This window comes from Pithys albifrons, chromosome 3, assembly GCF_047495875.1.
Source record: "Pithys albifrons albifrons isolate INPA30051 chromosome 3, PitAlb_v1, whole genome shotgun sequence".
NCBI classification, from domain to species: Eukaryota; Metazoa; Chordata; class Aves; order Passeriformes; family Thamnophilidae; genus Pithys; species Pithys albifrons.
Window position 1 is genome coordinate 11,982,754 of NC_092460.1, and position 23,860 is coordinate 12,006,613.

The 23,860-nt window shown below is 49.1% G+C and overlaps 1 protein-coding gene across 1 annotated transcript; it reads left to right on the forward strand.

Moving 5' to 3' along the window:
• Nucleotides 1-3,851: 3,851 nt before the first annotated feature.
• On the forward strand, nucleotides 3,852-16,441 carry MCM2 (minichromosome maintenance complex component 2). Its single transcript, XM_071550475.1, has 16 exons — nucleotides 3,852-3,895; nucleotides 4,351-4,541; nucleotides 5,090-5,265; nucleotides 5,893-6,156; nucleotides 7,177-7,396; nucleotides 7,668-7,875; nucleotides 8,582-8,716; nucleotides 8,906-9,097; nucleotides 10,195-10,288; nucleotides 10,812-11,062; nucleotides 11,320-11,446; nucleotides 11,667-11,779; nucleotides 11,914-12,156; nucleotides 12,940-13,122; nucleotides 14,326-14,481; nucleotides 15,378-16,441. The coding sequence occupies exons 1-16, from the start codon at nucleotides 3,890-3,892 to the stop codon at nucleotides 15,486-15,488; spliced, it is 2,670 nt and encodes an 889-aa protein (XP_071406576.1). The 5' UTR covers nucleotides 3,852-3,889; the 3' UTR covers nucleotides 15,489-16,441.
• The last annotated feature ends 7,419 nt before the right edge of the window (nucleotides 16,442-23,860 follow it).

Here is a 23,860-nt window from a genome sequence, read left to right on the forward strand (position 1 = left end):
ATTAAGAGACGGTCCCCAAGAGCGCGCCAGTTAAGCCAATCAGAGGCAGAGGGGCCAAAAGAAATAGCAGCGTCAGCCAATGGAAGAAGGTGAGAGGCGGGACTAGGGGGCGGTTCCCGCCGCGCTTTAAAGGCGCACTGTCCCCGCTCGCGGCTCCCAGCGTGGGTCTGGGGGTCGGGTGGGGTCAGACCCGCCTGTGCTGTGCGGTCTCCCCTTCCAGCCCCATCCCACCTCCCAGGCCAGCCCGCACAGCCCAACATCCCACCAACAGCGATCCAACAGTGATACACCTCCGAGGGGGAAAACGGGATACATCCGTGCGGGAATTCTGTAGATGCAAGCCAAGCGGGTTAATAATTCCGGGAGATCCGACAGTAAGTCCCGATAATAAGAGGAGAATGATTAACAACCCGGGAGCTTGGCTTTTAAAGAAAAATTGAAAGCTGGCTGAAGTAACTGTGCAGACCTTGGGCAAGAGCTGCCAAAGGGAAGAGCGATCAGTAATTAGCAGGAATTGAAGGTGCAAGTACCAGGGAAACAGATTTAAGCATTGTAAACAAGAAAGTAACTGTGATAAATGAGCCAAGATTTTTAAAGGAAATTAAAGGAAATAGCCAGTTAAACGCCAGCACGTTGGTCTCAGCAGCAACAGCTGTCTGACGGGGAGCAGTTCCGAGAATTCCTGTGATCTGAGTCATTCCAAGGACTGTAGGAGACACTAGCATTGTTTTCTTCCACCTGTGGCTCACCTGTGGCTGCAGGGATTGCTTCTATAGGAATGCTAGGCTGAAGTTTTGTTGTACAGAGCCTACACCTCTTGGAAGATCCTACCTGGGTTTGCATGCCCTGCTCTGGTGAACAGCACCTGCAGAGGGTTCCTCACCACACATTGCATCTTTCTCAGCTTAAATTTTATTGATTCTCTTCTAAGGTTAAATTTTCCAGCCACACCTCAGCAAGCCTCATGGAAGGGATGAACCCAAAGACTCTGTTTCCTGCCTCAGCCCTATTCCTCTGATTTTCCCCTGGGTTGAAACAGGTTTTCAGGCTGGTGTCATGCCTTTGGAATGACATCTGGAGAAGCCAGTCCTCAGCTGGTCTCATCTCACAATGCTGTTCAGGTTAATGATATGTTGCAATATTTTGGCATGTTCTATTTATGCATCTAAGCTCAAAGGCTTCTGATCTCTGAGTTATAGAAGGGTTCTGTTTAAAGAGAGGTGGGGTGTTTCTGCCTAAAAAGTGCTTTGGTAACAGAGACATGTAAATCCATGTCTTCTCACTTGTTGCCTCAGGCACTAACTATTTCAAGCGTTACCTCCCACATAACTGTGTCAGAAGGAGTGATTTTGTTTTCCAATCCACCTGCTATTTCCATCTGATTCACTCTAAGGCTAAAGCCCAGAACCTGGGACACCAGATCCAAAAGCTGTCCCTTGGACAGAAGAATGCTGGGTGCCCCTGCAAGGACCATGACACTGTAGCTCCTGCCTTCCTCGCTGCTTATGTGGAAGAGAGGTGGGGGATCCACTCTTATGGTTCCTTTGTATTAACAAGCTTTGCCTTTCAGCCCCAACATGGTGTGTGTGTAAACATAACTCTACTCTTCCCACCTCCAAGGTCTGCTCCATGTCCTTTCATTCTCTGCATCATCTCCCCAGCCAGTGCATGAAGATGGCAGGGCTCACTCCTTCTGTCCTTTCTGTGTCACTTGGTGTTGCCAGGCTGAAGCGGGACAAGAGGGGATATTAAGCAGTCTGCTCTGCTTTGGCAATCTCACCTGAATCACAGGAATCAGAGGCAGAAGGTGCAGACAGGTTTCCAGAACAGCATTACACACTCATATCATCATCAAATTCCCCTCTTCTGGGACATTTTAGCTCTCTCAAATTACTCTTTCAGCTTGTATTAGATCAGTCTACTGGACACAATATTACTTCTCATCTGAAACTGCTTTGCTGTTCAGGTGCTGAACAACTGCAGGGACAGATGTGCCTGTCTTGCTTCAGAACTGCTCTACCAACTTACTGATTTCTAGTATTGGGCACAAATTTACACCACAGGATACCACCTGTGTCTCTGTCCTTTTCAAGGGGAAGTCAGTCCCCAGAGGTCCTCTTTTGTTGTAAGAAGCCTCCAGCCTGCAAAGTCCTAGTGGTGTTTTTTGATATTCAGGAGTTTGGTGCTCAGCTGAGGTCTCCCCAGAGAGCAGCCTGGGCCCTGCCTGCATCTCAGCCCTCTCACATGCCCCAGTGCATCGTCTCTAGTGCAGCAGAAGCATTCCTGTCCCATGCATGGCAGCAGTCTGATTTTAGAGGGTGGTTTTATCTGCCTGAGCTCAATTCTTCTCAAAGAGACTGAGCCCTGCAGCTGACGCACAAGACCACGTGTAGCTGGCACACAGAGAGCAGTGAAAACATGGATGTGGTGCATGGTCTTCGGGGAAGGACAGATGGAAAATCTGTCTGTTCATCCAGCTGTCCGGTGCCTGAAGAGACAGTGGCACCCTGTGGTGACACCGGTTCATCACAGCATGTCACCTGGGCCTTGTCAGACAGCACCACCTCAGCCAGGTCCAGGGCTGCCTTATCTCAGCCCACAGAATTATAGAATCAATTAGGTTGGAAAATTTTGGATATTAGGAAAAAATTCTTCACTAAAAGTGCTCAAGCATTGAACCACTAAGAAGGTGGTGGAATCACCATCCCTGAAAGTGTTCAAAAAATGTGTAGATAAGGTGCTTAGAGACATGGTTTAGTGGTGGACTTGGCAGGGTTGGGTTAATGGTTGGACTCAATGGTCATGGTGATCTTTTTGAAGCTTGCTTCATGGTTCTGTAATTTTGTGACTTCTAAGATCATCAAGACCATGGTGGTCTCTAGTAGCCTGCAAATAGGGGCATCCTGGCGGGGTCTCTGTGCCCGTTTCACTCTGAGCACCAGCTAACTCTCCATCGTGTGTCACAGAGAAGAGACTGAGCCAACTCTTTCCTATTTATATTGTGATGCTCCTGCTTTGCTATATTAATACCAGGCTGAGTCATCCATCTGGGCTTGTGAAAGAACCACTTGAAATTGTCAGCTGCCTCTTCAGTCCCTTTGCTTCTGGTGTCTCCTCTTTCAGGGTCACTGTCCCACGCTTGAGTGCAACCAAGAGCAGAAGCAGCCTGATACCAAGTAATGGTCAGAAACCCTTCAGAGAATGCAGATCTTCAAAATCCAAACCACCTGCTGTTATGCCAAAGCCTGTGGCCTGGAATGGAAGCATGTCACCTCCCTACCAAACATCAGTTTGTTTTGTCTCTCTAAATTCCTTTTCCAGTTTCTATGGGACAGGTGCTCTTCTTCAGTTTCTCTCCCAAATGGCATTGCTTGCTGCACAGAACAGCTGGGGAGGCAGATGTGTGTGTTCTGCAGAATGGCTCTGATCAGCTCCCCGTAACTGGGGAGCTCACAGCCAAAAAGAACCCCCAAAAAACAAAATGCCAGAACCTCCTTCTCACCTCTCATAGTTTTAGTGAGAATCACAACAAAGGTGATTAAACTGGTTGGCAAACCCATTGAAGACTTGATTTTAGCTGTGAAAGAGGCAGACACGAGCACAGGAATGTCTCCGGTGACTCGGGTTCCCGGTAGGAGGAGACCGCTCGAGCCCAGAGGGAAATGCCCAAATGTTTGCCAGTTTGCCGCTGACGCCCACCAGAGGCCCAAGCCCCCTTAGCTCGGAATGGCTGAGGGTGGCCCAGATTCCCGTCCGCTCCAGGCTCCCGCCCCTCTCATTCCTATTCATAAGGGGGCGGGCAAACCCGCCTTATTCACGTCTTTTCGCGCGCTTTTGGCCACGTGGGGCGGTTTTCGCGCGCAGTGCGGCCGGGCAGGAAGCGGCGGAGATGGCGGTGAGCGGCGGGGCCGGGGCCGGGGATGGGGAGTTGTGGAGTTGGGGTGCGGCCCCTTTGGCGTTCGGGCCCCGGATCCTCCTCGGGGAGACTTGGAGCTGGGGTCGCGAGGGTCCAGAGAGGATTTTGGGCGGGGGGGAAGAAATGGCGGTGCTCTCGGCGGGGACACCCGAGACGCAGAGGGAAGTGTCCCACGTAGCCTGTGCCAGAGAGGAGAGCCGGGCCGGGGCAGGATCCGACCCTTCCTCTCCGCTCTGGCTGTGCTGGGTTCGGAGGGTGGATTTAACCCCGCCAGCCCCGCCATATGTTTCCATTGCCATTTGCGAGGAGGGCTAATTATTATAACTCATCGGTGATCCGTGTCCCCCTTCTGACCGCCGCCCCCCGCGCAGAGGCCCCTGGAGGCACCGATCCCCCTCTCTCTCCGCGCTCACCCCCTCCCTCCTGCCCCGCAGGACTCCTCCGAGTCGCAGGCTGCGCTCACCAGCCCCGTGCGGAGCTCCCGCCGCGGAGATGCGCTCACGTCCAGCCCCGGCCGCGACCTCCCCCCCTTCGAGGATGAGTCCGAAGGGCTGCTGGGTACCGGAGGGCTCCCCGATGAGGACGAGGAAGAAGGGGAAGAGCTCATCGGGGAAGGAATGGAAAGGTAAGGAAACCGGTGGGAGCTGGCCCCTGCGGAGAGTTGTGTCCGGGGATGGGGTGCTAGGGGTGTCAGTGCTGTCAGCGATGTGGAGGGGGGTTCTCAGCCGTGGTGGAGTCCCTCTGCTGTGCTGGTAGCTGGGATCGGAGGGTGAAGAGCTGCTGGACAGTAGAGAAAGTTCGGGGCATGTTGTTTGAGTCCCGGGAGAACTGAGCAAAGTTGGGTGGAAAGTACCATCATGGTCCAGTGTGGGTAAACCAGAAACTCCCTGAGTATATGACGTACATCCAACCCAGCTCTCTACTCCTGCAGGCATAAATTTTGATGTTTTTTTACTGCCAGGCCTGCCAGCAAACTGGTGAACTCTACAATACAAAGGCTTGAATACTGGCATTCCTAACCACTGGAGCCCTTTGCTGCAGGGCACCTTCTGTTGTGAAGTGCCTTCCTTCCTGCTTAACACGTTCTCTCTTGCTGCAGAACAACTGTCCTGACACCTGCCCAGCAGCAGCCAGAGAAGGGCTTTCCTGGCCTGATTTCTTTCTGTGTCCTAGGGACTATCGCCCCATCCCCGAGCTGGATGTCTACGAAGCAGAGGGCCTGGCCTTGGATGATGAGGACGTGGAGGAGCTGACTGCCAGCCAGCGGGAAGCTGCAGAGCGAGTGATGAGGCAGCGGGACCGGGAGCTGGAGCAAGGAATGGGCCGCATGAGGAGGGGTCTGCTCTATGGTAGGTGGAACAAGCTCTACCAAGTGGGCTGCTGATCCTCCTGTGGGTAACTGTGGCCTGGTCTGGCTTGACTCTCACCCTCAGCTTAGCAGAAAGGTCTCTAGAGCTCTGGTGTATCTGGGCTGTTAGTGAAATCACTGGCTGTGGGCTTGGCTGCATTCCCCAGTGCATGGTCTCTTTCATTTGGGTTTTCTAGGAACTCAATTGGTGTGTTCGTCTGGTTACTGCTGAAACAAAGTCTGGATCCTGGGCCAGTATCAAAGGGCTGAGGTTCTACCAAGTGTATGCTGTAGTTTCTTGGTGTTGGTGTTCCTTTAGAGACTTTTGTGGGCTGAATGGGAGGGCCTTTGATGCACTTAGAAGCATTTGCTCAATGCAGTAATGGACATGAACATTTGCTGTTGCATACAAATCTTCCTATTCATACTCCTAAAGTCTTTAGCTATGTTGTGGAAGATGTAGGAACCAGGACAGAACTGTATTTTGGCTGGGCCTTGGATGTCTCTTGGTTTGTATCCCAGGCTCTGACCTGTTTGCTTCCACAACCCAGGCAAACTGACTGTAACTAATCCAAAGAGTGGGAATGGGAATCCCAGCTCTTCAACAGTTTTTCCTCCCAACCCTTAGACAGTGATGATGAGGATGAAGACCGACCTTCACGGAAGCGGCGGCTGGCAGAACGGGCTGCGGAAGGCGCGGAAGAGGAAGATGAAGACATGATTGAGAGCATTGAGAACCTGGAAGACATGAAAGGACATTCAGTCAGGGAGTGGGTTTCCATGGCAGCTCCTCGGCTTGAGATCTACCACCGCTTCAAGAACTTCCTGAAGACTCATGTGGATGACCATGGGCACAATGTCTTCAAAGAGAGGATCAGTGATATGTGCAAAGGTAGGACTGGGTGATCAGAAGCTCTTTCTCCTCTTTATGTGGGTCACAGTGCATTGTGGTGATCTGGTCCAGAGGTGGATTTTTTTCTGCCTGCCCTTTTTGTTCCAGACATTGAGTCAGCACTTTAAGAAAGTCTCATGCTGATGGAAATAAATGAATAATGGAAACATGTCTACTATCTTCTTTGATTCTGGCTGACTAATTAGAAGGCCCCTGGCGTCTGCTGCTCATTAATATTCATATTGTAGAAATGCTAGCAAAAGAATATGTGGGGCAGCAGACAGTGGTCTGCAAGTTTGTGATCTGAAAGAGACAACAATTGTTTGCTGTCTGCGCCAGTAACTTTCTCACACAGGAAACTGGATTATCCAGCAAGGGGACACAAATAGAGCTTGTGACTTTGGAAACCATGTCAGTGTTGCAGCCTTGTATTCTGACTAGGCAGTGCCAGAAGAAGCAGTCATTAAGGCTGTCATTGATGGATTTTAAAAGCAGAAATTGTCACATCTAGGAACAGCTCATGTAACTGTACTTGTATTTCTTCTTTATATTGAGCAGAAGCTTAGCTGTGGAACAGGATCGGTTTTATAAAGCTAGGAAATAAAAGGCATTTGTCTCATCCCTTTCCATGAACATAAGACACGGGAGGTCTTTTGCCAGCCATTCAGTGCACATAATGTCTCTCCTATTAACTTCTGTTTCCTGGAGGTCTCTGAGAGAGTTGTGTCTTGGGCTGAGGCTTTGAATCTCAGGAACACTGAGCCTGGGAAGTATCTGTGCAGAACTAGAGAGAAACAATCACAAGATTGGTACTGATAAAAAATTTGCTAGAAAAAACAAATTTAAAACAGTTTTCCACCCATTTTCAAATTGCTGAGTTCTAAACATTTTTCAGGGAAGGTGTAAACATTGGAAGCTGCAGCCTGCAGGATACAGGCTTGTCTGTTCTGGCTATCCTTTGCAAAACTCCTTGAGGAGTGAGCAGGCTGAAAATACAATTTACTCCATCTCTTTCTTAAGAGAACAGAGAGAGTCTGGTGGTAAACTATGAGGATCTGGCAGCCCAGGAACATGTCCTTGCGTACTTTCTGCCTGAGGCCCCAGCAGAAATGCTGAAGATCTTTGATGAAGCAGCCAAGGAAGTGGTATTGGCCATGTACCCCAAATATGACCGCATTGCTCAGGAGATCCATGTCCGCATCTCCCACCTCCCTCTGGTGGAGGAGCTGCGGTCGCTCAGGTAAGCAGCAGAATTACCAACAGTGTCTGTGGGACCTGCAGCAGGCTTTGGGGGGCTTGGGAGGACTCGCCTGTAAGCTAAACCTCTGTGTAAGTCTGACAGGATGACTGAAGTTACCCAGGAAAAAAGTCATTAAGGGTGAACTTTCAGCATCCCCAAGTAAAACACAAACATTGGTAGAAAACTTGTGCTTTGTAGCAAGAGTATTTCTCTAGGGTGTTTTTTCTTCTATGCTCTGCATCCAGGGCATCAGTGCCCTCTCTTTTCTCAGGCAACTGCACTTGAATCAGTTGATCCGGACCAGTGGAGTGGTGACAAGTTGCACAGGGGTCCTACCTCAGCTCAGCATGGTCAAATACAACTGCAGCAAGTGCAGCTTCATCCTAGGACCGTTTTTCCAGTCCCAGAACCAGGAAGTGAAACCTGGTTCCTGTCCAGAGTGTCAGTCTCTTGGCCCCTTTGAAATCAACATGGAAGAGGTAAGAGATGATATACTTGCCTAGATGGCTTGGCTGCTCATCCTGCTCCACTACCTGTTCCTCCCAGCCCTGCCTTGGCTCCCACCCTTTGAACAGCTTCGTGCAGGGAGAGGTCTGCTGCTATAGCCAGGGGTATGTGAAGATAGTTCTTGTCTATTTGAGCTCTTGTTTTGAATGTACTCAGTTTGGCAACCAAAAGTAATTTCCTGCCATAATGTAGGCGTTTGGGTTGAATCTTTTGCCACAGCCATCTGTGTGGTACACAGTTATTTGTCCATATTTTAGAAATGGAGACATAGACTGTCTAGCTCTCCTCCTTCCCAAGTAAGGTCATATGTCCTGATCTGTCAGATAAGGAAACCAGAGGACAGTAGCAAAATCACTGATATGGAGCTTCTGATTTTCATTCTTTGCTTTGATATCTTTAACTTTCACAAGTGAGGTGTCCTCCTTCCAGGAACTAGTTCAGTATTTGGAGGGACAAGCACTGTGGAGGCTGAAACACAGTGGTGAGATGCAGCTAAGTGCTTTCTTGTCCCCACTTGTTTATCATATCCTGCTCCTCACAACCCCCATCCTCCCATACCCTTAGTTTTGTAACAGAAGTACAGGAAGTCTTGGATTAGGCAGTCTTTGAATGGACCTTGTCTGGTGAGGTGCCTGATGGCTTCCAGACTTTCTGGGTAACTTTTGTTTTGTTATGCAGACAGTCTATCAAAACTACCAGCGCATCAAGATCCAGGAGAGCCCTGGGAAGGTGGCGGCTGGCAGGCTGCCCCGCTCCAAGGATGCCATTCTCCTTGCTGATCTGGTGGACAGTTGCAAGCCAGGGGATGAGATTGTGAGTACATTGTTTAAGTATGGGGTAAGCACAGAGCATTTTTAAATTCTGACAAGTGACATCACCGGAACCTCTGCGGGGTGTGATTAGGAGATGCATTTGGGCAGCTACTTCTGAGACTTATCTCAAAATGAAGAAGTGGCTGTATTATACTGTGCAGGCACTGACACAGCATTTCCTGCTTCCCAGGAGCTCACAGGGATCTACCACAACAACTATGATGGCTCCTTGAACACTGCCAATGGCTTTCCGGTGTTCGCGACTGTGATCCTGGCCAACCACATTGCCAAGAAGGACAACAAGCTGGCTGTTGGGGAACTGACTGATGAAGATGTGAAAGTGATTGTGGGTCTCTCCAAGGATGAGCAAATTGGCGAGAAGGTGGATCAGCTTCAGATATCCTTTCTTTTCCCATTGACAGTATGCCATCACCTGGCAGACTGACTAGAAAGAGATGAAACGTGTCAGCTGGCAAAACAGTGGTTAAAGGAATCTTTAGAAATCCCAGTTCCCTCTGAATGGTGTTCTGTAGCTCTCAGTCAGCTGTTGATGAGAGTCAGTTATGGGGTAGAACTAAACAAGACACTTTTCTTGTACTTTGGAGGTCAAATTTTCTGTTTCTGCCCTTCCTTCTCTGAACCTTGTACATCACAACAGGCTGGAATACAGGTGGGAGGCACTCACACTGCTTGTATCTGACCAGTTTCCCCCTATCTTGAAAGCAAAGCAGGGGAAGCTTTCTGAGGGGCCATCGACTGTGTCTCCAGCCCCCTTAAGAGAATGTTAGTTTAAGCTCTGCTAGAGATCTTAGCTTTACTTCCTCTGTATGCTAAGACCTGAACCCAATACTTGAAAGAACAAAGCTCCTGGATTGATGTGTTTTCAACTTCACTTGGGTTCTGTAATGGGGGACTTCACTCTGTTGCCTTAGCTGTGCTATTCTTTCAGTAACAGCTGTTGCAGTGGATGGAGGAGCTTCAGTTGAGCCAGCACTGCTTTAATATAAGTAGTCTCCAGCATCAGGTTATTTTCAGAATATCCTTGTGAAGATAAGTTAGTTGTTCTTAATTGACAATGATGACAATTCATGTGTGGCATAGCCCATTCAACTACTATCATGTGCAGTGAGTAAGCCACAGATCAAGGTCTTCAGCTTTACAACGGTTGATAATAGCCACTGTGATGTGTGTTGTGTACAACAGGGTTGTGGAGGCAGTGGCAGCAGCTTCCAGCACCAGACTAAATTATCTGCCATACCCCAACAGCACCATTTTTGTGAAGCTCCTTTAGGGGACACTGGGTGGGTAGTTACCTTTGAAAAAGCCAAGTCCCCTACACCCTGTATAGTAAAATACTCTTTGGGGACAGCAGTATATTGGGAGGAGCTTTAAATGTGGCAACTTGCTGCTGTTCATGCAAAATTCTACCCAAAATGGGAAATGGTATTCCCTGGACAACTCTTCTGGTTTTCCTTTCAGATTTTTGCCAGCATTGCCCCATCTATTTATGGGCATGAAGATATCAAGAGGGGCTTGGCTTTGGCTCTCTTCGGTGGAGAGCCCAAAAACCCAGGTGAGTGTCACTTGAGTCACTTGGGTCTCACTCAGTGGAGGGCTAATGGATCTGGGTTTGTCTGTGCTGTTGCAAGGAAACCAATTAGAGTTGTCCGAGTGGCTTGGTGACAGAGAAGGTAACAGACTGAGGAATATCTGTGATTGAAATGGCTGCTTTTATCACACTGAAAACTCTGTTGTGACAGTAGAAATACCAAGACTGAAAATAGCTTCTGCTGCCAACCTGGGCAAGTTTTTATCCCTCCTTCAGGAGGTCATGTTTGATGCCCCTTCAGAGGTTTTGACCTTTCGGCGCCCTGATTTGTCGTAATCTCCTTAGAAGGATGTGTGCAGCAAGGTTAGAAAGTCTGTTTTACGACTATGGTGACCTCCAGAGCTGACTTCTTTTTTCCCTCAACTTCCTTATAAACTGGTTGTCTTGCCTGCTGGTTGCCCTCCCTTCAGCTTTGTGGGGCTCAGGGCAGGGTTGCTGCCAAGCCATGCACTCACCTGCCAATATGGCTTTCCCATTTCTTTTGCAGGTGGCAAACATAAAGTACGTGGTGACATCAACGTGCTTCTGTGTGGAGACCCTGGTACTGCAAAATCACAGTTTCTTAAATACGTGGAGAAAGCATCAAGCAGAGCAATTTTCACCACTGGCCAGGGTGCTTCTGCTGTGGGCCTCACAGCCTATGTCCAGCGGCACCCAGTCAGCAAGGAGTGGACTTTGGAGGCAGGAGCCCTCGTGCTGGCTGACAGAGGGGTCTGCCTCATTGATGAATTCGACAAGGTGAGCCCAGCTTCATCTCTCTGGGAAGGATTAGCTGTGAAGGGACCACCTGTAACATCTGCAGTAAGGACACACCATAACTCATGGGGACATCTCCCAAGGTTCTGACCAAGGTTCCTGCAGTTTGCTTAGGCCCTTGCTGGTCCACAGTGCAGTTAGCTGCCTTTTCGGAGCATCAGGAGCTGATTCCCCTTGGTGTGTTGGGCAATGGGGTATAGACACAGATTTACTCCTAAGCCATTCTTGCTCTCCTCTAGATGAATGATCAGGATCGGACCAGCATCCACGAAGCCATGGAACAGCAAAGCATTTCCATCTCCAAAGCAGGCATTGTCACATCCTTGCAAGCTCGCTGCACCATTATTGCTGCTGCCAATCCCATAGGTAAGTGCCGAGACTCTACAGGACCATTATCAGGCTTCCAACATCAGCCCACGAGGATGAGAACTGTGGCACAGCTTCTGTTCCCTCTGCATGGTTCTTTGAGTCTGGAGCAGAGATCAAGTGAGCAGTAAAGTCTTCAGTAAAGTGCTGAAGGTCTGTGCTTGCTCCAAAGCTTCAGACTTGGAGCCCATGTTTGACTTGGATTGTCTCTGTGCTCCAGGTGGGCGATATGACCCATCATTAACGTTCTCAGAGAATGTCGATCTGACAGAGCCCATCATCTCTCGGTTCGATATCCTGTGCGTGGTGAGAGACACAGTGGACCCTGTGCAGGTACAGACTGTACTGTGTCTGAGCTTGTGCGGGGCTTGCCATGCTGCTGTTGGAATGCTCAGCTGCAGTTGCCCATTAGGGTTTTCTGTCCAGTGAGTGTGTGCAGTGTCTGTTAGTCCACTGCTCTCTTGTAGGATGAAATGCTTGCCCGGTTTGTTGTTGGCAGCCATGTCAAGCACCACCCAGGAAACAAGGAGTCAGTGAATGAGGACGCTGATGAGGTCATTCTTCCCAACACGTACGGGGTTGAACCCATTCCTCAAGAGATCCTGAGAAAGTACATCATCTATGCCAAAGAGAAAGTCCACCCCAAACTCAACCAGATGGACCAGGACAAGGTGGCCAGGATGTACAGTGATCTCAGGAAGGAGTCTATGGTGAGAATACAGAGGAAAGGGGGGAAGAAATGTGTATCTAGACTGCAGATCGGCCTGAGACTGCTCCAGCATATGTTGACACATTTTTGCCATTCCCATCACAAAAGTCTGTGCCACTGTTTTGTGAGAGACAGGCAGATACTGCACTGTCTGCTGAACAGATGATTCTTCATCTAAGTGCAGAGTTTTGCCTGTTGGTGGTGTGGACTGATGGACTGGACACATGTATAGTGCCTGCCATGGCAAAGTCATCTTGTTGTCACCCAGTCTGGCAGGCCCACAGGAGATGTTTGCATTCACTCAGACCCATATGCTCCTGCTACATTACAAGGAGACATTATCTGTAGAAATGCTCTTCTCTTTTGTCTGTGGGACCTCTCAGGCTCATTTTTATGCTCTCCAAGTGGTGGAGAAATTTGTGAGGTCAGAGGAAGATTTTTGGAGCTTGGGAAAACTATCTTTTCTTACTCTTTCTTTTTTAATTGGCTTTTTGTTTCTTTAATTCCTCCGAAAAGTTGTTGGAGGAAACACAATTGCTGATCCTGGAAAGGCCCTGAGCAGTGGCAAAGAGTGACCCCACAGCATCCCCTCGCACGGTGCTCAATTCAGATGAACAGGCTTTGCCAGGCTCTGCAGCCATGCCAGCAGGTGGCAGAGCCTCCTTAGCCTGAGTCCCCCTCAGAGGTCCAGAGCAGCTTCCTGCAGTGTGAAAAGAATTGGATCCTGGGCCAGAAGCCACCTGTCTTGTATCCTTCAGTAAGGTGTTCTCCTCTCTGCCCTCAGGCGACGGGCAGCATCCCCATCACAGTGCGGCACATCGAGTCCATGATCCGCATGGCCGAGGCTCATGCCCGCATGCACCTGCGGGACTATGTGGTGGAGGACGATGTCAACATGGCCATCAGGGTGATGCTGGAGAGCTTCATCGACACGCAGAAGTTCAGTGTCATGCGGAGCATGCGCAAGGTGAGCCGAGTGCTGGAGTTGCACTCAGTCCCTGTGGGTCCAGCTGCAGCCTCCATGCACCATCCTGGCTGTGGGAAGAACTCTTCCATGCTCTGCAGGGGTCTGTCCTGTAGAGCCAGGTGCTGAGCCCATGCCATATAAGTGGAGTACTGTGGGTCTGAAGTGTTAAGGAAAGTTCCCTGTCTGACCATCCAGGAGCCACTCTGACAGTCACAATTGTACCACCTAAGCTGGGACAAGTCCCCTTCACAGCTACATACCCCACACTGACACAGTCAGACAAGGACTCCTTACTGTCTCAACCCCAGGTTTCCCATAGCAGAGTCTCAGACATCTGGATCCTTAAAAAATTTAATCAGGGTGCTGTCACAAAGTAACAGCTCAAGCTGGTGCCTCCAAGGTGGTACCCCAAAAAAGGCACTGTTTCATGCCTGGCCCCTGTTACTTTGAGGTGGAGCAATGTGTCCTGAGAAGGAAGTGCAGTCCGAGCCTCTGTGCTGAAAGCACTGCTATGTCTCTTCTTTCTTGACACCTTCCCAGCTATTTTGGCACAGGGCTTCTGCTGCTGCCACCACCAGGTGATTGAGCTGAGCAGACAGTTTCTTCACGTCTAGGGTCCTCAGGACAGTTAACCACAGGGCAGCACTCACTGTGGTTTAGTGTGCAGTCTGCCCTTTCTCTGAGTAGCAGGGCCTGGCTCTGAACAGCTCTTGGCTGGTCACAGCCTGGCTTTTATCCACTGCTGAGTGTCTGCCCTCTGTCTGGACAACTCGTGGCCTCTCTGGCTGCAAACAGCCAGCCAAGTGTGAGCGTCTGCTGGGGAGACACAGGGCAGTCTGGGTTAAAGGAAGCTGCTCTGTGCCTTCCCCGGGGCCAGCCCTCCCACAGCTGTGTCCCTGTGGGCAGAACACCTCCACAGCACTGCACTGCTGGCCCCCAAGAGGCACCAGGGCCTCCCCCAAGATTTCAGATGGAAATAAGACCAGTCAGCAGAGGGGTGTTGTGGCTGTCAGGGGGCTGCCACTGCATGTGCAGGTGGCAACTTGGCAAGCCCAAAGTCCCTTGAGAAACTCCTAAAGGCACCAGTGTCATTCAGTTCCCCTTGTGCTCTGTGGGAGGAGGGGTCGGTTGGTGTTGGGCACAGAGAATGCAGCATATCACTCTATTCCTGATCCTCATGGCTCATCTCATCCTTCCTCCCAGACATTCTCCCACTACCTTTCATTCAAGCGAGACAACAATGAGCTGCTGCTGTTCATCCTGAAACAGCTGGTTGCAGAGCAGGTGATGTACCAGAGAAACCGCTATGGAGCCCAGCAAGACACAATAGAAGTCCTAGAGAAGGACCTGGTGGACAAGGTATGGACTTATAATGAGCTGCCTCTGAGCCTGGTTCATGCTCTCTCTCTGCAGCCTCAGAAGCAGAGGCGTTCTCAGACTTGTACCTTCTGTTCCTGCATTAAGATACTAAAATAAAAGACTGGTGTTAATCAATTCAACCCAGCATCAGGATTGTCTCCTCTCTTATCTGCTCCACTCTTCTCTGGAAGTGCCATATTCTTCACCCTCTGTTCTCATGCACCCTCATAAAGCTTTGGGGTTGGAGTGTTAAATCCTGCAGTATGGTGCTTTGCAGGTGAATGAGAACTCAAGTTCCATAGCATCTGCATTTACAGAAGCAAAAAGCAGAAAAATTTCTGTGTATGAACCTCCAACCCCTCCTGAGGTTCACTCACCTCCTCCTTATTGCATCCTCATCCTGGTCTAAAGGCTGCACTCTTGGCTCAGCCTTTCTGTGCAAAGTATTGACCTTGCTTGGCACTAAAGCAGTGTTTGACTCCTGGGTTGCTGCTTTTCTGCTCCTTGCAGGGAATGTTCAGAATAACTACTTCCAGAGCCACAGCTTGGTGCTACTGGTGTGACCATCCCCAGTCAGGGGACTCTTGCAAAACTCTCACTGGGTGAGGTACTGGAGGGGCTTTTGGATAGGAGTCATATTCTAGATAGAGTTGGAGTAAAAGGACGAGCTGAGAGCAGGCAGATGCTGAGGCAGCATCTTTTCTTTGCTCAGCTCAGCTCTGCCAATGCTCCTGCCTCCTGACCTACAGTCTCCCCTGCTACTGCAGTTCTGGTTCCTGCTGAGCAGCACAGAGATTGCTGACTGTCACATTTTATGCAGCCTCTGCTATAGAAAACCACATGGTTCTAATTTTTATTAAACAAACATTCACCTCTCCCTTCCCTCCTCCTCCCAGGCTCGTCAGATCAACATCCACAACCTCTCAGCCTTCTTTGACAGTGAAGTGTTCAAGATGAACAGGTTCAGCCGGGATGTGAAGCGGAAGCTGATTGTCCAGCAGTTCTGAGGCTGGCAGCAGAGTCTGCCACGTGCTTCTGTGGGATGAGACCTCTGTCTTCCAGCCCTCCAGGATGCTACCGAGATCCTGAGCCAGAGGGACTAGGCTGCACATTCTCTTGCTTGCTTTGTGCCTTATGGATTAAGAGAGTGATGAGCTGCTGAAGACCTTGTAAATAGAACAGAATTAAGTAGTTAAATGCCCAGTCAAGTCTGTTTAGCAACTTAGATCACTATTTTGCCTTGTAGCTGAGCACAGCAGGGAGAGAATTGCTGGCCATATACATGGCATGTTTGCTGTTTGTTTGTCACTAGTTGTTATGGGCTCCTCTGCAGGAGGGACTGAGTGAGAGCATTTGAAAAGCATTATCCATGCCCCTTGGATTGCAAACACCCTCAGGGATTCTCTGTTCCCTTCTCTGGTGACTATACAGCCTGATGGGTGATAATTGAGACTGCTTTCAACTCTCCATGAACCAGCCAGCTTCTCTGCTCCAGGCCTTCATGCCTGACACTTGACATTTCGCCAGGTGCCCACATGGGTTGACCTAGTGCTTGGTTTTCCGCAGGCGAGGTCTGGGGAGTCAGAGGAAGATGAGAACGGAAACAAAGCATAACTGTTTCTGGTATTAATGGTGATCTATGTGGGCATATTCTGTACTTGCTGGGGAATGTCCAGAATCCCTAGCAAAGGGGCTTCCCTTGCCTTACTGGGTGTTATCTCTGTGCAGCTGTCAGCAGACGTCAATTTGTGGCTGGATCAAAATGCTACTTTTGGCACCTAAACTAAACACCCTCTCTTACACCCATTTGTTGAGGGTGAAGTACCCATGGTGCTGGTTTTGAGCATAGCAAAGGAGAAGGAGCCCTGAGCTGGCTGTTTTCAGAGAGGGCAGAATGGGCTCGGTGTTCTTATGCAATTTTCTTGCTGTATGTGTTTTAAATACCTTTAAATAAATATGTTTTTCAATACTTCTGTACTTCCTCCTCTTTTGGGGACGCCTGCAGCCAAGGGGGAAAAGAAGAGCATAAGCGAGCAACTTGGATGCTGAAGCAGCTGTTCAGCACTGTGTGAGGTTGGGTTTGGGTACAAACACATCCCATATTTGCTCTTCAAGTTAGTAGGAACTGGCAGTGCCCAAGACATGGTTGCCCACAGGACAGTGTTGTGAACACTGCCTTTCCCACCGAAGGCCTGCCTGCAGTGGCTCCTTCCCTGTCTTGCCTGCTTATGTCTGTATCCCAGTGAGACTGTCCTATCACAGTATGTATTGCTCACCTCTGTTACTCACACTTGGGTTAGACAGCCCTGATCTCGTGTCTTGGCTGCCACTTGGATTCCAGTCTGGGCAAGATGCAGCTGAGGTCTGTAGTGAATGTGCTTTGCCTGACCAGAGTCATGGGACCATAAGGCATCTCCAGCCTCCAGCCTGAGCTCTAGGGAATTTGTCAGCTGGCTGCTGCAGTTCTGTGTGGGCCAAGCAGACGTCCCTGGCTGTCAACACCGACACCGTGGCGTTTGTCACAGTGCTGTGCATGTATGTGTCCCTCTCAGCCTGGTTCTTACCGGGAGCCAGCAGTGCTTGAGCTCTGCTGGGAGCTGAGCACATGACTCTCAGCCTGAAACTGGCTCCGCGTGTTGCCTTTTCTGTCTGCCAGCTCCCTCCTGTGTATTTGTTTAACTGTTTTGGCTGTTTTTTTCCCTTCCCACTGGGTCTCTGTCTACCAGGGGTTTCTGCAGGCAGCCCACAGCAACGCCTGCCTAGCATTCCCTCCCTGCCTGAGCGAGCCCTTTGCCCCTGAATGTGTGCCTGGGTCAGGTCTGCACTGGGGATGGCTGAGCTGCTCTGTGCCTGAAACTGCCTGCTGAGGTCTATGATTCCTTAGGGCTGAAAACAGAGCTTCTCATCTGATGCCAGAGGCCATGGGCAGAGACCATCCCTGGGGAGAGCAGCTGCCAGCACATGTACACTGTGCCCAGCTCTGTGGGAACCCACATACCTTGCTGTGGAAGGTGCTGGCCCTGAGAGAGCAAAACCAGTGATAATGAGGGATGAAACAAGCTTGTCAAGCAAACCGGTGTGTTGTGGGGATGAATATTGGGTGTGGGAGAAGAAAGGCTTTGTGTCACACTGGAGAAATACAAAATGCTTTGTAAACACTTGCAGTCTTGTGAAGCCTCTGCTATGCCTGTAGTGATCCACAGAGTTAAATATGTGGGTAAATGCCACCACAAACCATGAGAGAACGCACAGGAACGGAGCTGAACCCCTGATTTTCCCAGCTCCTTGTGCTGCTGCTGGACAGGGCTGTTGAAAGGCCTCAGTTAGGTTTGTCCTACAGCTTCCTTCTACCTCCTGTGCTCTGGTCCCACATCACTTGACACACGGGGTGAGCAGTAGCAACTGAGAGATGTCATTGTTGGAGCCGCTTGTTTGTCATTTTGCTCACTCTGCCTCCCAAATCCTCACCACAAAGGCAGTTGTGCCCTCCCACCGTGTTGTTGCCAGCATCCAGCAGTGCAATGAATTCTTGCAGCTGCGCCCTTGCTAATGTTGGCATCAGCCGCTCAGTGGAGTGTTAATGCCAGTCTGAAGGCATGTTCCTCCTCTCACGGCCACTGAGCTTTTCAGGTTCCCTGGAGCAAGTTTTGGCTGTTGACAGCATCAGGTGTCTGGTCTGGACAGGGGTGCAGACAGGGGTGAAAACAGATGCTGCTTTGAGCAGGGACTGCCTTGCTAGGAGGCATGTTCCAGCTGAGCATTGCAAGGATTTTACTGCAGGGCTCTGGAGAGCAGCAAGCCAAGCCACACACACTCATGAAGCAAGGAGTTGCTCCCCTGACAACCTTGAGTTTAGGCAAGCTTGAGCACTTGGCTTCTCGCTGCTGTGATTCAAATGTTGTACAGTGCCTCTGACAGCCTGGGGCAAAGGCAAGAGTCTGGGGGAGCTGAGGTCTGTCCACAGCCGGATATGCCTGGGCTTGGATGGAAGATGATGAGGGTGTTCCTTTTAAAGCAGACAGGGCTTTATGGAGCCACGTGGTGTCCCTTCTTGTGGTCATTTTCTCCTTGGGGTTATGGTTGTTGGTAAATGCTGGGTCAGACTGGCTTTGAAGAGCATTTGGATTTAGAATGGGCATGATAGGCCAGATCCTGATGCAGTTTAATTTGAATATGCTGTGTGCACGTTCCTGAGAGAGCAGCAGGGCTCTCTGCATCTCATGAGCTGTTCTTAGCTCAGCATGTAGCAAATACACACACATGCAAACAGTGCATACACACCTGCTTGAGGTACATGAGCAGGTGCCTGCAGATACCAGCTAACAGGTCAGGATGGATGATCTGAGAAAAAGGGGGAGATAAACCGCTTCCTGCAAGCTCCTTCCTACCTACTAACAGGGTTTAGATTCTTGATACCTTCTGCCTTTACTGTGATGATAAACCAACATGCTACATTTGCAAATCCTGGGCTGTCTCCAGTGTGCTAGCAGCTGTTTCCCAATCTGCCTGTCAAATGCTATATGCTCCTTGAACATGTGTGTTTTTCCTCAAATTAATGCCAAAGCCTTTTGGAAAAATCAGCATATGTAGCATTTCTGGACCAGCAGTGTTTCACTTTCTCCCATACCACACCTTGGCTGGAACCTGATCTATCCATCTCTGTGTTTACTAACAAGCTATCTGGAAACTGGTTGACAAGAACTCTCCCAGTGTAACTCTGCTCACCATGTACCAGTTGTAGTCAATAGTGTCACCTTCTTGTCCCAGAGCAGTCCAACCACCTGCATTTCAGCCAGTAGGGGTGTTTCAGGTGCTTACAACTCTGCCCTTGTTGGACTCAACTGACCTGAATACCTGAATTCAGCATGTGAAGACAGTATGGGATATGTTTACAGAAGATATGTGTCTACAGATACAGATGAGTCACTGCAAACAGCTACCTCTCCTGCTGTGCTGCACGGAGGATGCACTCTGAACTTTTTAGTGTTTTTCCATCTCCTAAAATACTTTTCTACTCAACAAGGCAGAGCCAAAATTGGATTAGGCTTCTGCTGTATTTTGCATCTATTATGCAGCTCTTGCTGCCATCACTGATTTAATGTCTCCATTATCATGGAGCACTGGTCTGCCAAGGACTCCAGCCATCCAGCATGCTCCTTGGCCACAACTAAACAGCTGTGAGGAGCCTTGACAGGCTGCTGAGCTCCGCATCTTTAAAGCGAAAGCACCTTGGAAGGGCTTATGCTCCTTTCTGATCTCCTTGCAAGTCACTTCCCTCTAAAGGTGAGGTGAAGCTGGGGAGGGGAACCCAGGGGAAGTGCCAAGTTTCTTCTCTGGGTGATCTACTACTCAAGGAAATCTGATAGTAACTGTCCTGTGTAAAAGATGCTGAGGAGCTTCAGTATCGTCAAAGTAGATGGAAACACAAATGTGGGAACACCAGTAGTCCCCATCAGCTGGTGCATGGCTATCCCCAGAGGCATAAGACACCAGCCCTCATCATATACAGGCTATTCCCTCTGCTCTGAAGATACATGCGCACATTCCAGTTTAGCCAGCTATTAAAAACCAGGAGTTCCTCTGAAGATTACATCAGCCTTTTCACTTAAGCAAGGAAAGGTATGAACCACCTCTGGGATCGACCCAGTGAACACACTTTGGTCATTGAGGGATAAAAACGCCCCTACAATTTCTCAAGTTACCGTGCAAGAAGAGAGGCTTATGTTGTCTGGGCCCTGAGGGCACTACTAATGATTCTTAATTGCCCTGACCAGGCTCTCCTGAGTCTCTATCCACATCCACAGCTTGGTGCTCTATTTAAGCTCAGCCTGGGGCCTATCTGAGCTTTGAGGTGGGAAGTACTGGTTTGTGGCTTGCTGTGCCTGGTTGTAGCCTCTGTTACTTTGGGCTGTGATCTGTGGACTGCTTTCCTGATCTTTGTTGTCTTCTACTGCTATGGAGCTGCCAAGTGGTCACTGGGTGGTGTCTTACCATCAGCAGACCTTAACTAACCAGTGGACTGGCTGCCTGGTTTGGTGCTGGTCTGGCTTCATCACCATGAGCTTCCCCATGGATCTGGATTCCTGGCTGAGTCGTGAGTTTGGCTGCCATCTCTGAGCTGCTCTGCTCATCTGCCTTGGGCACTGGGGGGCCTGTCCTGATGGCTGTAGTGCTCAGTTCCCTCTTATGTGATCTTCAAACCCAGCACAGTGAGGGCTTGGCAGCCATTTCTTTGGGCTCTGGTCATATCTCCAAAACAGGCAGAGCTAAGACCAAACCTTCTGTGCCTTGTCACTGACTTCTTAACTGTACTGGGGTTTAGCCTGCTTATCCTTCTGCCCTAGTCAAAAGCTTCAGGTCTGAAGCTTGCTGCCTTCGTGACATCTCTATTTCTGCAGACTTTTCATCCCTTCCAGAAAAGCATTTTCTTAGTGTCCGAGTTGATGAGCTCAATGCAGAAATAAAGGAGTTCTCTAAGCTGTGCTGTACAGAAGCTCAGATCAAATGATGTGAATAACTCCAAACAGATGTAGTCCTTTTGCCTTCCTGGCTGGGAGCTCTGAAGTCACCCCTCATGCGAGTGGAGGGCTGCAACCATCCCTCTGTGTGCCAGCTCCAGCAGAGCAATGTGACTGGGTTGCCATTCCCCACGAGTGAGGAGCCCTGTTCCCTGGGCTACCAGGAAACCTACGTGAGCTCTCAGCTGCAGAGTTGTCTGCTTCTTTGCCCCAGGTGGCTCTGTTAAAGGTTATTCTGGCCTCTTAATCAAATTCAATATAGCTCTGTTGTGCTCTGCCCTCCTGGAATCCGCTGAGGTTTGCTGTCAGAGTGGCTATTAATGCAGCAATCAGCTCTGCTTTTTTGAGGAGAGAAATGTAAACCTTAAGGGATGGGAAACAGCAGCAGCACGAGGAAACTGGAAAAGCAAAGCACAACTTGTGCTTGTTCTTCCTCTGTGCCTTACAGCAAGGGATGGGAAAAAAGCAGGGCTGGTGGCAGTGCTGTGTCCCAGGTGGGCACCGTGCCCTCCCCTAAGGGGAACAAGCTGATACAGAGAGATAAAGAAAGGCTCAAACTGATACAGAAAATCTTGCTTGGGCTCTTTCCTTGTAGTTACAGCCTATCCTGGAAGGCATCAGTTGCTCCAGGTCACTCCTCTTGAAGTGTTTATTATACATCTTCCTCAGCAGGATTTTGGATGAGAGCAGGAACTGTGTGTTTTGCCCAGAGAATGGCAGCATGCCTGGGCCAGGCAGGAATAGAATGGGTACCCACCCCTGCTTGGTACAGTCAAAATGTTTCACGGTGTCCCAGCATTAAAAAGGCTAAGTCAGCAAATAAGCTTATATAAAGCTTGTTGGAGTCTCTGAAGTAAATTCACGTATTCTGGTTAAATCTTTTCTTGTGCCTTAGGGCTGGACAGGGTAAGGAATTTTCAAGCTTTCTTCTTCTGGAGGGATGAGATGTCAAAAGGCAGTACAGCTTGATAGAAGATGGAGTTAAATTGCATGGTGTGCCACATGCCTGCTGTGTCACCCAGCCTCTGTCCCAAAGAGCCAGCAATCGAGGTAATGGTAACAGTTCAAGAGTAGATTTTTTTCCCCCTCTGATCAGATCACCTTCTGCTGCCCAGACAAGTGTCAGTGTGCAAAGTAAGAAGGGTTAAACCGTCCTCTGAGTACTAATGATATCTTACGTTTTCTAACACTGCAAGAACTCAACATCTGACTGTTTATTTGTTTTGCTTATTGTTTATTTTTTGCTTTGCTGAGCAAGGGCAATAGATCACTTTCACCTTTGCAATTTTGCTGTATTTAGGAGAATAAAGCATCTCACCAGCATATTTCAAGTTAATGTGTTGCTACTTTTTTTCCCATGGAGTTTCAAAATGAGTTAAATTTCTGTTGGGACTAGACTTTGTGGCTAGTTTCATTTTAATTGACAAATCCTAGGCACCAAATTTTTTTCCTTTACATATCACCTTATTCCTCTACCTCAACATTATTTGTTTGTAGGCATCTTGTAAGAAAATGTGACCCTTAACACAAAAATTGGAAAGCTAGTTGAATTTCCTGAAGGCAAAAGCTGTTACAGTAACTCACAGGGGCAGACGGCAGAAGGATTTTCAGTTTTGCCAGCCTAAAATACATGCTTGCTTTCTGATTCCGCCTAACAGACGTAACTGTGAAATAGAACAATTTTGGGGAAGAACAGAAAAGCACAGATAATGGTAATACCGAGAAAAAATTCCGAACAGCTTTGAAGCAGATATAAAAAAAGCATTTAGTGCAATTGTAAAGCCTCTTTCACCAGTGCTCTGAACATTGTCAGAGAATATACACCAGGTAGGGAGGCTGGAGGAGATCAAATGAGGAATGACAAGCCTTTGACTATAAAGCTGTCAATGCCTCAGAAGAGAGCCAAGCCAGTTGCACCTATTCCAAGGAGCATAAAATGGAGATGCAGGGGCTGTGCTGGGTTTAAGTTCATGCTGTTTTAAAAGAGAAGTGGTGTTTTCTGTCTCTGTTGGCTGTTTTCTGCTCCACTGGCAGCACTGACCTGGCTGATCGATGTTGCCACTAATTTTATTTAATTTTCTTGCCTAAGATGTGTCTTCTCCTTTCATACTGCCCCGTTGTTGCTCAGTTTGAGATTGATGTATAATGTCAAAATAAATCCAGGGAGCACCATGAGCTTGTAAGATTTGGGAGCTGGATGTGGCAGGGTCAGGAGATCTGAAAGGCTTTTAGTTACCCACTTGTAGTGAGCCACCTGCATGCAAAGACAGCCAAATTACCAGCAACAAAGTGAAAAATGACAAGAGCATTCATTAAATGCCATGCCTGGGCTAGAATCTGAGTGCACTAAAGTGTTTTTTATTTCATCTAATGGGTAAGCGACAGCTCAGTAGTTCCTGCTGCATTTCCTGCTCGGTGGGGGCTGGGGGCTGCATTGATTCTGGGATAAAAAGGACTTTCAGAGCACTGGAAGGATGTGGTCTAAAAGAAGCCAAAAGCAAGTACTTCGGTTCAAGCCTGTTGGCTTTGCCTTGCTGCGCTGGGTAATGGGTGCAGTTACCCTGTTACCTGCCCTTGTCACAGTGGGACTGGCTGCTGCTCAGGAGCAGATGATGGAAGGAGAGAACTGGGAAAAAGAGGCTGGTGACTGCACAGAGAGGTGACATGTGCCACTGCTGGTCTGGTAGAACTGTAAAGGTCAGTATTGACAATACAAAGTACCCTCCATTGGCTGTTTGATTCACTACAAAGTTCAACAGGCTTTTGCACACAAGCCTTTCTTTAGTTGTTGAAAACCAGCAAGTTCTTGCCAGAAGAAGAATACCATCAATATTTCTTTCAGGAGATTCATTCTTCAACCA